Source organism: Plecotus auritus (genome assembly GCF_963455305.1).
Source record: "Plecotus auritus genome assembly, chromosome: 7".
Lineage (NCBI taxonomy): Eukaryota > Metazoa > Chordata > Mammalia > Chiroptera > Vespertilionidae > Plecotus > Plecotus auritus.
Window position 1 is genome coordinate 14561323 of NC_137774.1, and position 14570 is coordinate 14575892.

General features: G+C 49.8%; 1 protein-coding gene across 2 annotated transcripts in view; it reads left to right on the forward strand.

Moving 5' to 3' along the window:
* The first annotated feature begins 1248 nt into the window (after window positions 1-1248).
* Window positions 1249-14570, forward strand: part of PLEKHM1 (pleckstrin homology and RUN domain containing M1) — a 51625-nt gene continuing 38303 nt past the window's right edge. The window contains exons 1-4 of one of the 2 annotated variants that reach the window (XM_080679478.1): window positions 1249-1388; window positions 4158-4535; window positions 10087-10175; window positions 14061-14308. In XM_080679478.1, the coding sequence (XP_080535604.1) occupies window positions 10128-10175; window positions 14061-14308 (296 nt within the window). In that variant the 5' untranslated portion in view covers window positions 1249-1388; window positions 4158-4535; window positions 10087-10127. The remainder of the gene's footprint in view (window positions 1389-4157; window positions 4536-10086; window positions 10176-14060; window positions 14309-14570) is intronic. The other variant, XM_080679479.1, reaches the window with a different exon arrangement.

Here is a 14570-nt window from a genome sequence, read left to right on the forward strand (position 1 = left end):
TTGTGCAGCCTTGGGACCCCCAGGTTGGCTCTCAAGCCTGATTTCTTACCTGCACCATGGGGATGACAAAGACACTTACCTTCCAGGTGGCTGATAATGACAAATGTTTTTACCTGGCAAACAGTAGGAGCTTCTGTTTACCACAAATATTAAAACCCTAACTCCCTCATCTCTTAGGGCAGAGCGTCTCACATTTTACTAAGTTTTTATTTCTTATTTTCTTGCTCAACTATTAACTATAGTGTAGGCACTTAACACTCAGGCATCTAGCCGAAAACCTAGGGAGCCAGTGCGTTTTCACTCCTGGAGAGAGAATTGCACCGTGGGGGGAGGGGGCACACCCCAAGAGCTGATTTTGTAAGTGGAAACAGGCTCTGGGACCTCAACCTTCTCAGAGACATGAGGATCACCTTCATTCCAGAAAGGCCCATGGAGCACAGGAACACTTCTCTCACCCCCCACCCCCGTTCCCCTCCCCCCCACAGAGGTCAGTGCAACTTGCTTCCAAGAACTGGCCTGATCCTCAACCAGCCCTGTGGCCACCCACAGGGACTCCCTGGACCCGCATCTAGCCCTAACTCCGCATCCCTGTTCACACCAATGCTTGCATCTGCGCAGTGTCTGAAGCACCGCAGGACACCCCTTGCTATTTTTGTTTTGAATCCATTGGAAAGAGAAATGTCACGTCTAAGATGAAAATCAAATTTAACTATGGCTGGTTGAGCTTTGTGTCTCCCTGCTGATGAGTTGGTTAAAGGAGAATGTCGGGGCGTATCTAGGCGCTTCCTTTGAGAGTAAGGTGTGGTCTCCGTGTTTTTCCTGAACGCCTCCAGGCGGGAGGGTCCGACTTGGCCCTGAGTCCTGTCCCGGGGCTGCACTGATGCCCTGGCAAGGCAAAAATGGGGCAGAGGTTATTGATCCCATGTTACAAATGGGCAACCTTTGCTGCAGGAGGTCAAGCGGCAGCCCCAACGCTACGCAGCACCATGCTGAGGCCAGGAGAGGTCGGGCACCCCGATGCCAGAGTCTATAGTCTGACGCAGACCCTGCGGGGAGCTGGCAGAGAAGACGCATTCGGCCCGACGTCCGGCCTCGGGTCTCTGAACCGGCCGGGTAACCGATCCGAGCCTCCTAGAACCACTCGGGGGCTGGGAACCCTGGGGCGTCCCGGAGCGCCAGCCCCGCCCTCCCGCCCCGCCCCCGCTCCTCCGGGCTCCGCGATAGGCTCCGCGGGCCGGGGGCGGGCCGGACATCGAGCCGACGTGATGGCGTCAGGCGCCCTGGGCGCAGCTTGCTGTTGTCAGTAACTGGAGGCCGCGGGTTCGGGTCCGAGCTTCTGCGGCTGCGGTGGCCGGGAGTACCCCCTGCCCCGCTCCCCACTTCCTTTGGTGAGTTAGGCGTCGGGGCGTGGAGGGCGGCGGGCCGAGACGCGGACGGGCGATGGGCCAGCGGCCCTTGACGTGATCCCGAACCCCTGGTTGCCTTGAGACTGCCTGCTTCAGAGCCCTCTCCCTTCCCAGCCCAAACCCCGTGCCCCGCTTCCTCCTCCGGTCCTAGCCTCCGGCCCGCACTGCCACTGCGGCCGGTCCCCTCTATCTTCTCCCGCCGTGACCCGACGCCAGCCCTGACCCCCACCCCCTCACCACCGGTCTTGCGTAAATGCGGTCTCACCCTTGGCCCCACTCTAGCCCAGTTCCAACCCCGATCTCGGCTACATTCCTCCGGCTCCCTCTGACACATGTCATCCTAACCCCCCAACCCCTTTGGCAATCCTAATGCTCCCCGCAAATCTTGAGACCCACCATTCTGGTTTGCCTTTTTCTGGATCAGCTTTCTTATCCCAGTCTCCTGCAGCTCAGCTTCCAAGACCTGCTCATCCGAAACACCCACCTCTGCCCACTCTCACTTAAGACCCACCACCAAAGTAAACTTTGAGCTCACTCCTTTCTTCTTGATAACTCTGATCACAGCCCTGTCCCAGGTCTGTATCTTGTCTGCACAGACTCAACCCCTAACTTCCTAGCCTATCATACTTCCTTTCCATCTGAAGACATCCGCCATCCCTAAGTGTTTGCTAAACCGCCCCCAGCTCTTGCTGCCTCAGTTCCTACCACTCCCACTCAATCTTATTTAAACTGGGGTCTCCATATCCTTTCACTTCTGTTGTCTTCACCCCAACCCTCCACCCATTCTTCCCTTGACACCCCCCCCCCCATTCAATCTGAGATCTTAGTTTAGAGTGTCCTGCCACCCCACCAGTTGCCCCTCTACAGCCAAATCTAGTTGCTTGTTTGGTCTAACAGCCAGGCAGTTAGAGACTAAACAGCTTGCCTGGTTCGTGCAGGGCCTCAGATGGTAAATAGATATGGAGGAGTAGAGATACACCCACTTCGGTCAGTGGCTTTTTCTGGATATCTGGTCCCCTATATCTGTCCCAGGGATTATTAAATTACTAGAGGCCCGGTGCACAAAATTCATGCACGGGGCAAGGGGGAGTGTGTGGGTGTCCCTCAGCCCAGCCTGCACCCTCTCCCATCTGGGACATCCCTCTCACAATCCAGGATTGCTGGCTCCCAACCACTTGCCTGCCTGCCTGCCTGCCTGATTGCCCCTAACTACTTCTGCCTGCCAGCCTGATCACCCCCTAACCACTCCACGGCCAGCCTAATCAATGCCTAACTGCTCCCCTGCTGGCCTGATTGCCCCTAACTGCCCTCCCCTGCTGGCCTGGTCACCCCTAACTGCCCTCCCCTGCCGGCCTGGTCACCCCTAACTACCCTCCCTTGCCAGCCTGGTTGCCCCTAACTGCCCTCCCCTGCGAGCCTGGTCGTCCCCCAACTGCCCTCCCTTGCCAGCCTGGTCGCCCCTAACTGCCCTCCCCTGCTGGCCTGGTCACCCCTAACTGCCCTCCTCTGCCAGCCTGGTCACCCCTAACTGCCCTCCCTTGCCAGCCTGGTCCCTCCCAACTGCCCTCGCCTGCTGTCCTGATCACCCACAACTGCCCTCCCCTGCTGGCCATCTTGTGGTGGCCATCTTGTGTCCACATGGGGGTGGCCATCTTGTGTGTTGGAGTGATGGTCAATTTGCATATCACCTCTTTATTATATAGTTGTGCTGGCCCCTGGAATGGTAGGTATCTTTCAAATGCCTGGTAGGTGAGGAATGGCCACCCATCCAGCTCACTCAGTCTGGGGCAACAGAAACCATCACTTCCTTTTGGCTGGTGTTCTGGCGGTGAAGAAACCACTGTGCAGGATTGGCTGTGGTTACAGAGCCATGTCCATGTGTGTTGTCTTAGCACCTGGAAGGACCTCACACAGTGCTCCTCCTGGCTAGATCTGAGAACAGATCAGTCCCAGCCCTGAACACTGGGAACACTGGGAGCCAGAGGTGATATTACATGTAGAGCATAGGTGAGTGGGTCCTGGGAGGCTGAGGCCTAGGTGGGCATGGAGGCTGTTGAATCGCTTCCTCTTTTTGCAGGGGTTGCATCATTGACTTTTGGCCCCTTGGTTACCTATGAACACAGCTTAGTTGTCTCAGAAGGACATTCCTGGGGTCCCAGGCCCCATGCTCAACCTATATAATCAGGGCTTTTGAGTGCATGTTCCCTCCAAATTCTGGTGACCTGGCTTCATAGGATTGGCCGGTTGACAGCAATTTTAAAAGGGCCCCAAACAGAATCATTGTCTTTCCTTGCCATTTATAGTCTTGTTCATTTGAAAATTGAATGCCCTTCTACCTCCAATATCTCCCCATTAAGGTGTGATAGATCAGAATGGTTTTCAGCCTGTTGGTAGCTTGTATAATGGAAGGAGTTCCCACCTCTGAAGAGTTGTATGCTTCAACTCTCCACAGTCTGTGGTAGGGAGATACCCACCCTGAGCCTTATTTTTATTTTATTCATCAGTTGACTCAGCAAGTATTTTCTGAGCCCTTCTGTGTGCCATGCACTGTTCTAGGCACTAGAAATGTAATGGTGAATAAACTGGGTAAAGTACCTGTTTTTATTCGTTCAGAGTTTGGCCCTTGCTAGAATCCTAAGGGGTACTGGCCAAGAATATGGGGGGTGGGAGTGGGAAATGAATGGAAAGAAAGAGGGAGGAAAAAAGATAGCCAGTGTTAACTGACTTCACATTTCTGGCCTCACCCACTAGCCCTTGGTCTGGGAGTCACAAGCTAGAAGTTTCTCGCCCTCCAGCTGGACCAGCAATCCAATTTTCTTCAGGTGGAAGGAGATGCTGTTTACTCATTCATCGCTCACAAGGCTGAAAGATCAGCTGCCTTTCTGAATCAGACGATAACTTTGTCATTCTTTTCCAACTGAAAACCATGACTCATCAGTTGGTACTGTAGGAGCTGGATGTCTTAAACGCCAGGCTGTTGTTCTGAACAGCCAGGTACAGGATTGGATTCAGGCCATAGAGTGGAGGCTGTTGGGAATGGCTGAGAAGTCTCTAAGGAGAGGAGGTTGCTGTTTACTGAGATGGAGTGTTTTGAAGTGGTGAAGCCGGTCATCCATTTCTTCTTTTAACGTAAGTCTCATGTAAGCCATTTTTCTCTTTTCTTTCTTCCTTGGTTTCTGGAGGAAGTGAAATTGCACATACTTAGAGGGCCAGGCAGCATAATGAAAAGAAACAACCAGAACAATTCTTTCCTAACTGCGTGTTAGAACATTTAAGAAAGGACGGCTCTGAAATTTGGCTGCCTCAATTTCAGCAAGATTGTTTTTAAGCCTTATTTGATAAATGGAGTTTCTGAGTGCCTCTTAAGGCTGTGTAAGTGATACGTTTGCCTGAAACTCTTTGGACCAAAGACCTGGGGCAGTTTGGTCTAGCGACAGGCACAGGGTTTGGAATGAGGAAACCAGCGAATGCTGGTCCCTACCTGGGGCCTGTTTGTACTGAGCCTCAGTCCGCTTTGTAAAACCCTCCTCTCCCAGGACTGTTGTGGAGTGAGATGAGATTAGAGAAGTTTGAAGAGCTATGTCGGGGTGAATTAGTACTTATGGGGAGAGGTAGACTTAGCAGGGTTTGGAGTTTCCTGAAAGTCAGAAAGTCACCTTTTCTGCTAAACGCCGCTGGTGCTGTTTGAAGAACCCTTTAGTAGTGCTGCTCAGGGTCCCTCCGTACTCCCTTCAGCCTAGGGCTCCTTGGAGCCACACCTCCCTTTGGTTTGGTTCTTAGTGTCAGTGAAGAGTGTTCTGAGGACAGGGAGTGAAACAAGTCCCATAGCCTGGGGCTGGGCCACCGGGAGGATGAGGCAGCACAGACTCAGCAGTCGAGAGACCCCCCCCAAGTGCTGTTCTGGTTCCACCAGCAAGTTCTCGGTCATAGGTTGTCTGATTCCTGCCTCTGAGCCGGTTTCCTGCCTCTGTGAAGCATTATGGAACCACACCATGGGTAGGGTTCTTTGCCTTCCTACGATGAAAGTTGTGACCTAAATTGTGACCCGAACCCCACAGTCCCAGTTCTATGCTGTGAATTGTCCAGTGGCTTTTCTCCTGGATTCTTCTGTGCTGATGTCATTTTGTGGCTTTTCTGACACTTTGTTTTAGGCAACAGTTACTTGTCTCTTATTTGACCCTGCTCTGACTTCTTAGTGTCAGTTTACTTTGTTTTTGTTTTTAATTATTGATTTGAGAGAGCGAGACAGAGAGAGAGAGAGAGAGACACGTTGGTTTGTTGTTCCACTTATTCACAAATTTATTGGTTAATTCTTGTATGTGACCTGACCAGGGATCCAACCCATAACCTTGGCGTATTGGGATGATGCTCTAACCCAGTGGTCGGCAAACACATTAGTCAACAGAGCCAAATATCAACAGAACAACGATGGACATTTCTTTTGAGAGCCGAAAACCGACTTCTGCGCATGGGCCACAAAATTTCAATCGCACTGTACGTGCGCGCCCGCACGTGGTATTTTGTGGAAGAGACACACTCAAGGGGCCAAAGAGCCGCACGTGGCTCGCGAGCCGCAGTTTGCCGACCACTGCTCTAACCAACTGAGCCATGCCAGCAGGGCTACTTGGTGTTTTTTTTAGTTTTTTTTTTTAATTTTATTTTTTTCCCATTTTTTAATTACGGTATTATATGTGTACATATCTTACCATTGCCCCCCCACACCCCGCTACTTTGGTTTTTTAGTAGGCCTCTGCTTGGCCAGAGCATCCACTGTTGATAAGCCTCCCTCCCTCCAATGAGCACTCTCTTGTTTTCAGTTAATTAGTTAATGAGGTCTTAATGGGCCCAGGCTGCATTCAGATTGTTGAGGTCTAAGACCTGAAGGGCCTGGCCTGTGGCTGGCTGAGGGAAGGTCAGTTTTGGATGTCCAGGCTCTGTGTAGAAGGCAGGCCTGAGGGAAGGCCTTGGGCCCCTGGAATTGCTGAAAGGTGTTAGATGGAGCCCAGGGCCTTGGAGCCAGAGAACTGGCCTTGGCCTGCAGGGCTGCACCAGAAGGAGCCCAGCCTCCAGGATGGGGCATGTTTGCAGAGGGACTCACCACAGCACATGCCCTTTTCCCAGTAGCCCTGGTGGGCAGAGTGTGGAGCTGGTCTCCTGGGAGGGCCTGAGGATCCTGGGTAGGTGTGAGCAGGAACAGCGTTGAAGGGTGAGGCAGGCAGACAGGGCTGCAGCCCGGGCCCAGTGTTCTTCCTGGTGGTCTGTCGCACCCTGACTAGAGCTGGCTCTGCAGGGCCTTCCTCGTGCACACCTCCCTCCCTCTGCATGTCCGTACTTAGCCAGGTTGGCTCTGGGTCCTGTCTGCCCTCTGCCAAGTCCAGGGATTGAATCAGAGCCTTTTCCACCAGGGTCGCCAGCTGAAGAGCCTTCCTTTCCCCAGTCCCCCATTGCTCCCTTTTTCCTGTTGCCCCTTTCCCCCCAACCCTTAGCCCTAGCTCGCACCAGCCTCTTCCAGAAGGGAGATGATTGCACTCGTTCAGGAGTCCGGAGGTTGCCCTTGAGCTGGTGTTGGCATTGTCCTGGGTGGGGTAGTCTGCCATATCAGCTCTGGGATCTTGGGAATTTCCTTGACCTGGGTCAGCCTCTATTTCTTATCGGTCAGATTGCGGTAATAAAAGAGCCTTCCTGGAGTGGTTATGAGAAATGGAATGAGGCAATATATGTAAAGGGTCTAAAACTCATTTAGCAGGCCTCGGTTTTATTAACTTCCTTAGGCCACGAGTTTTGGGGAGCAGAGACAGCAATCAGCTTTTATTTTTGGTGTCCCCTCAAGTTCAGCTGTGTGCTCACTAGAGATTTGTTTAGATGTGAATGTGCTGCCTGGTCCTGGCCTTTCCAAGTGGCTGGGGTGGGGCCAGGCTACCCAGGTGCCCCCTCAGACTAAGACCACAGCCCCTACCCCCACCCCCACTTCACCCTCAGTCACCACTCCTGGGAGGAAGCCCCTGCCGGAGGGATTTTCCTGTGTACTGATTCCACCTACTTGTGCATATTCATGTACACAGTGGCATTCTCTGTGGCCACATCCACTGGGATTATAGATACCATTTGTCCTTGGTACATATTAGGCCCTGACCTAGGCACTTTCCACAGTCATAGCCTCCATTTGAGAAGCTGATACAGTGCCCCAGTGTGCCTCGCTGGTTCATGGCAAATTGAGATTAGAATTGTCCACATAAGAAACATGCAAATCTACAGAGAATTTTTGTGAGTTTATTTGAACCAAACTGTCCACAATTGCCAGGAAGCACAATCTCAAGGGATTGAGAAAATGCTCCAGGGAATGGCAGTTTTGCACCTTATTTTATACACCAGAGGCTCGGTGCATGGATTTGTGTACTGGTGGGATCCCTCAGCCTAGCCTGCACCCTCTCGAAATCTGGGACCCCAACAGTGCACAATCAGGGCTGGGGAGGGACCGTGGGAGGGATCCAGGGCGTGTCTGACCAGTCTCGCCCAGTCCCAATTGGCCCGACCCCAGCAGCAAGCTAACCTACTGGTCAGAGTGTCTGCCCCCTGGTGGTCAGTGCACGTCATAGCTACTGGTCGAATAGTCAAATGGTCACTTAGGCTTTTATATATAGAGATAGATTATAAGCAAAAGAGAAGATGTAAGTGGGTTACTGGTGATAGATTAGGGAAGCAGGAGAAAGCAAAACTTTATCTGGAATTGGATCAAAAGTAAATGATACATCTTTTACATAGGTGGGGACAGGATAGTTAGTCATTAACATGATAAAAATAACAATAACAAGGAGAGGATTTGTAGTCTCTAATCTGATCCATTGGTTGTGCCCTGAGGAGTCTGTAAAATGAAAGGTTACCCTGATATTCCAAAGGTATGTTAATGTACTAGTGGATCAAGCATGTCAAACTCACTGCCTGCAAGCCGTGAGTTTGACATGACTGATGTAGATGCCAAAGACAATAGGCTCAGTTAAAGGTTGACTTTTGTCAGGGAAGACGTGACTACGTCCATAAACTGCTTTTAAAAAAAGTCTTAATTTCAGACCATCCTTTGTGGTTCCTTTAGGTCTCTGAGTTTGCAAGGCCGCCCCATGCAGGCCTCCCCTGCGCTTGTCAGGTCAGCACGTGGCCCTGTCCATCCACAGAACCCGTGTTGTTCCCCTTTACACAGGTCCCTGTGCTGCTCAAGCTTGACTCTCGCAGCCCAAAGGAGAAGCAGATGAGTAACAAGAGAGTCTCCCTTTTGAAGCTGTTTTGTTGTAGGCAGTGGTAGGAGCAGTGGGGTTAGATCAAACCTGGATCCAGCAAACTCGGTACTTGGGTTCTGGCTAGGAAAGAATCCAAAGCAAGACCCAAACTGTAAGAGAACACTTACTGGGTAAATTACAGAGGTAGGTTCCTGGAGGAAATGGACGTAGGGAACAAGTTATAGAGGTAAAGGAAGGGCCTTGGAGCTTGGGAGTGAGGAAGCTAATGGTAACCTGCCAAGAGGGTGGGGTTGGAAGGGAAAGGCTCCGGGCGTGCTCCTGCGAAGGAGAATGCGCTGGGTCCTCCGTCCTAAGGTTTTTAAAAATGTATTTTTTTAATTTTTTTACAGAGAGGAAAGGAGAGGTATAGAGAGTTAGAAACATCAATGAGAGAGAAACAGCTGCCTCCTGCACACCCCCTACTGGGGATGTGCCCACAACCAAGGTGCATGCCCTTGACGGGAATTGAACCTGGGACCCAATGCTCCATCCACTGAGCCAAACCGGTTAGGGCCATCCTAAGCGTTTTAAGGGTGGAGATTTTAGGGGAGGTCCCAGCAGAAGATCTCAATAGAACATTCAGTAGTCTTCCAGGTATGTCCATTCAGGATTAATTAGCTGGCATCAGGGGAAGGGTTCATTATTCAATGCAGCAGTTGGTCCTGATGTCAGCCATGGCTGGTTGTGTTGTTTATCTGGGCCTGGAGCTGAAATACAACTGAGGCCTAGATGTTATCTCTAGGGAGGAAAGGTCAGGGGTCCAAGCTTCATGACCGGCAATATACTAGGGGAGGAAAAGTCACCCTGGGGACAAGGTCCCACCCTACAGTTAATTGTCCATTGCTGGGCACCTGGGGCTTTGCACCTTGGTGACCTTCTGTATCTGGCCCATCGTCCTTGCTCTGCTCTTGTCTGTCTAACCGTCTACAACAGTTTCCCTTGCACTGTTCGCTGCTGTGCGGCTGACACCAGGCTGAGACAGGAGTCAGAGGGGGCGAATGCAAGGCCCCCGCCCTGACTGTAACTGGTGAGGCCGGCTTCCCGGTCCCTGCGGGTTCTTTCACAGACAGTTGCAGCGTCCCCTGCACCCTCAGCTCTGTATGTAAATCATCAGCCTTTCATTCCCTGTGTTTGGTGTGGAGTTAAGGGTACTTTCCACCCACTCCTTGGGGCAGGCCTATCCCTGGCACACAGGGCTCCTTCCCTCCCAAGATCCAGGCCCTCGGACTTTTTCCTTCCTTGTTTCCTTCCTTAAAACCCACTTTCAGTGTTGTACTTTTGTATTCAGAGGCCCTTCTTTCAGTTGCAGTAAAATGGGCTGACCTCCTGCTGGCTGCTTGGGGGCCTAGGGATTGGCTGGGGGTGGTGAGTTGGGAGCTTGCTCACCTGGCCACCATCTGTCTCAACAGGTGTCATGTCCTTTTCCCTGGGGGCTGCTGCCTGAGTGGAAATGCTGTCAGTGGTGGAGAATGGAGTGGACCCCCGGGATGCCATCTCGGTAGGTGACAAGGGAGGATCAAGAGTGGGGAAGGAGGTGCACGGAACAGCCATTTCATTGGCTTTCCTGACTTTGAAATGTATGGACACTGTCTGGAAAGAGAGGCCTCAGGCTGAGAAAAAAGTTATAGCAGAAGCAAGCTCTGAGGAAGTCCTGCCCTTTCTAGACCATCTTATTGGTGATAAAATGAGAATTTACCAAAAAACAGTTGGGATTTAATAAAGGTTATCTGAAAATGAAGGATTTCTCCAAAGATGATGTATAAGTGGCCAGTAAGTACATGAAAAGATGCTCACCATTATTAGACACTAGAGGCCTGGTGCACGAAATTTATGCAGGGGAAGTGGGGAGGCCCCCAGCCCGGCCTGCACCCTCTTGCAGCCCAGGACCCCTCGCTCCTTACTGCCCGCCTACAGCAGAGGCAGGAAAGGCTCCCACTGCGCTCACCAGCTGTGAGCCTGGCTTTTGGCTGAGCAGTGCTCCCCCTGTGGGAGCATACTGACCACCAGGGGCAGCTCCTGCATTGAGCATCTGCCCCCTGGTGGTCAGTGCATGTCATAGTGACTGGTTGTTCCACCATTCGGTCGATTTGCATATTAGGGTTTTATTATAAAGGACTAGAGGCCTGATGCACAAAATTCATCCAAGGGGCTCGGCCCTCCAGAAGGACGTCTGGAAGGACATCTGGAAAGTCGTTCGGCTGTCCGGTCTAATTAGCATATTACACTTTTATTATTATATATTAGATAAATGCAAATTGAAGCCATAATGAGATAGTTCTTCACACTCCCTACGATGGCTACAACCAAAATGTCAGACAACAATAAGTGTTGGTGGGGTCATGGAGAAATTGGAACCCTCGTTCATTGCTAGTGGGAATGTAAAATGGTACGGCCATTGTGGGAAACAGTTTGATAGTTCCTCAAGAAGTTAAACATAGTGCTCCATCTGACCCAGCAATTCCACTTCTAGGTACATACCCATGAGAATTGAAAACATATGACATATGTCTACACAAAAACTTGTTGAAACTGGACAACCAGTGGGTCTGGGCTGCCTGTCACGGGGTATGAGCATTTATTCCAATAATGCGGGTAGTATGGGAGAGTAGCAGGTCACCCACAAAAATCTGCTCTCCAACCCTCCCCCTCCATAAACCAGCTGCTTATATGGGGTAGGACAAAGATTACATGGGGAAGTAGGAATTACAGGCAAGGGGAAGTAGGCAAGGTGGGGGCGGGCGGCGGGCTGGGGCAGGACTCCATTGTTTGGGCAGGACTCCAAGGTTGTTAATATTTCCATGATAATAAGACAGTTCTTGAATGAGAATGAAAGGGATTCCAAAGGTTGACTCCCAGGTCCCAGGGGCATACAACTCCCAGCCAGGGTAGAATGTCCTTTCTTTAATCAGATCAAGGCAATCACGGTTAATAGAGCATGATTAATATTTCTTATAACTATAGCTAGTCCCCAATATTCTATTTTTGCCCCTAACATTGTGGGTGAATGTTCAGTGTTAATGTAAAAGCAATTCAAGCCTGGTAGAGAATTTTTGTGAGTTTATTTGAGCCTAACTGTCGGCAACTGCTGGGAAGTAGAATCTCAACGAATTGGGATAATGCGCCAGAGAGTGGCGGTTTTTCATCTATTTTTATACATTGCAATCAAAGGAAGAGACATAGGTGAGTTACATGAAATCCATTGGTGATAGATTAGAGAGGCGGGAGAAAGCAAAAGTGGGGGGACCTTTGGGACTAGATAGAAAGTAAAATGATAGACACATTACTTAGGTGGGTGCAGGATAGTTAACAGTCAACAACAATGAGGGAATTTATGGCTTCCTCCCTGGTGCCATTTGTTGTGCCCTGAGGGATCCGGAAAAAGGGAAGTTACAAGCTACCTGACATTACAATGATATGTTATGGTAGATGCAAAAGGACCATAAGCTCAGTTAAAGTAAAGATTGACCTTGTCAGGGAAGATATTGGCCTACCACGTGACTGCCCACCATGACTGCTTTCAGTTAAAGTTTAATTTCAGACCATCCTTTGTGCTTACTTTAGGTCTTAGAGTTTGCAGGCCTTCCTGAGCTTGTCAGGTCAGCATGTGGCCCCTTTCGTCCACACTAGCAGCATTGTAGCCAAAAGGTGGGAACAACCCAAATGTCTATTAATCTATGAATGGATAAATAAAAGGTGGTATATCCATGCAGTGGAATAGTATTTGGCATACAAATGAATGGAGTACTGATGCATAAAGAATGCTACAACATAGAGGAAAAGAAGCCAAAATGAAAGAAAACATGCTAAAGTGAAAGAAGCCAGACACAAAGGGCTGCCTATTGTATGATCCCATTTATATGAAATGTCCAGAACAGGCGAATCCGTAGACAGAAAGTAGATTAGTGGTTGCCAAGGTTTGGGGGAAAGGAATAGGGAGTGGCTGCCCGTGGGTACAGTATTTCCTTTTAGGGCAATGAAAATGTTCTAAAATTAGATAGTGGCCATGGTTGCACAATTCTGTGAATATACTAAAAACCATTGAACTGTATACTTTAAATGAGAGTATTTTATGCTATGTATATTATGTCTCATGAAAGTTGTTATAAAAAAGGAACATTTAACTAATAATATAATATTTATCCAGAATTCTGTCACCTAACGATTCAAACCAGTTTTTTTGCAATCCCTTCCAGTCCTTTTCCAAATAATTGGGTAATTTTTAACTATATATATATTGATTGATTTTAGAGAGGAAGGGAGATGAGATGGAGAGAGACAGAAACATCAATGATGGGAGGAAATCATTGATTGGCTGCCTCCTGCATGCCCCACCCTGGGGATTGAGCTGCCGCAACTCAGGCATGTGCCCTGACTGGAAATCGAGCCATGACCTCCTAGTTCATAGGTTAAGGCTCAACCACTGAGTCATGCTGGCCAGGGTACTTGGATAATTTTGACATACTTCTGTTTTGACAGAACTCTCTTTACTCTGTATTTCCAGAAGACTTGTACATTTTGTAAGTTATTCATTTAACAAACATTTATTAAGGACACGAGGTTGAGTGGAAAGAGGAATCCCTCCATGCTGCAGATCAGGAAGTATTCTTTCCATCTAACAGGTGAGGAAAGTGAGGCTCAGAGAGGTTAGGTGAAATGTCTGAGGTCTGACAGCTGAGACGAAACCTGGTTTTTCTGAATGTAGACCATACTCCTGTTTGTTGGTCTTCTCATTGTTCTAAAGCAGCACTTGTTGCCTCTTAGCTTCTTGATTCTGTCTGGAACCTAAGGTGGAACACCTCACCTCGGTCCTAGATGGATTTACCCAAGTCCCATCGCCATTACCAGTGATGGAGCCATTACTTAAACATAAGGTTTATATGGCTATCAGTTTATTGACACTTGGTTTAAAAAACAAAAAAGAGCCCTGGCCAGTGTGGCTCAGTTGGTTCGGGGCCATGCCATGCATCAGGAGGTTACCGGTTCAATTCCCGTCAAGGGCATATGCCTGGGTTTCAGGCTCAATCCCTGGTAGGGGGCACCACGCTGGAGGCAGCTGATGGATGTTGCACTCTCACATCGATGTTTTTCTCTCTCTTCCTCTCTAAAAATCCAACTATTCTGTAAAAAAATAGATACACAAATATCTTTGCCAAAAATAATAACAGTATCTCTGGATGGTGTGTGTGATTTTCCTTTTCTTCTGTATGCTTCATCTTTATTTTCTATAATTAGCATGTGCTAGTTTTGCAGAAGGCACATACAGATACATACATACAGGTGTGTGCGTGTGTAGTTGTGCATGTATTTTGTGACAGGCAGAGTTATATTCCACGGGTCACCATGGGATATTCTGAAGGCCTGTGTTACGTCTGACCCCGCCTAGGTCATCAAGAAGAAGCTAGTGGGATCCATGAAGGCGTTGCAGAAGCAGTATGCATCCTCGGACACAGTGGTCACCAGTGAAGACGGAGATGCCAACACCATGTGCAGCGCCCTGGAGGCCGTGTTTATCCACGGCCTGCACGCCAAGCACATCCGCGCGGAGGCCGGGGGGAAAAGGAAGAAGAGTGCCTACCAGAAGCCTCTGCCTCAGCCTGTCTTCTGGCCCCTCCTGAAGGCCATCACCCACAAGTGAGAGCAGCCCGGGAGGTTTGGCTTTGGGAGGGAGCTCTGGAGGGTGGGACTTGGGGCTCTTCAGCTTTGCGGGAAAGCAGCAGGCGCTCAGGTGTCTAGATCAGGGGTGGGCAAACTTTTTGACTCGAGGGCCACAATGGGTTCTTAAACTGGACCGGAGGGCCGGAACAAAAGCATGGATGGAGTGTTTGTGTGAACTAATATAAATTCAAAGTAAACATCATTACATAAAAGGGTACGGTCTTTTTTTTTTATTTCA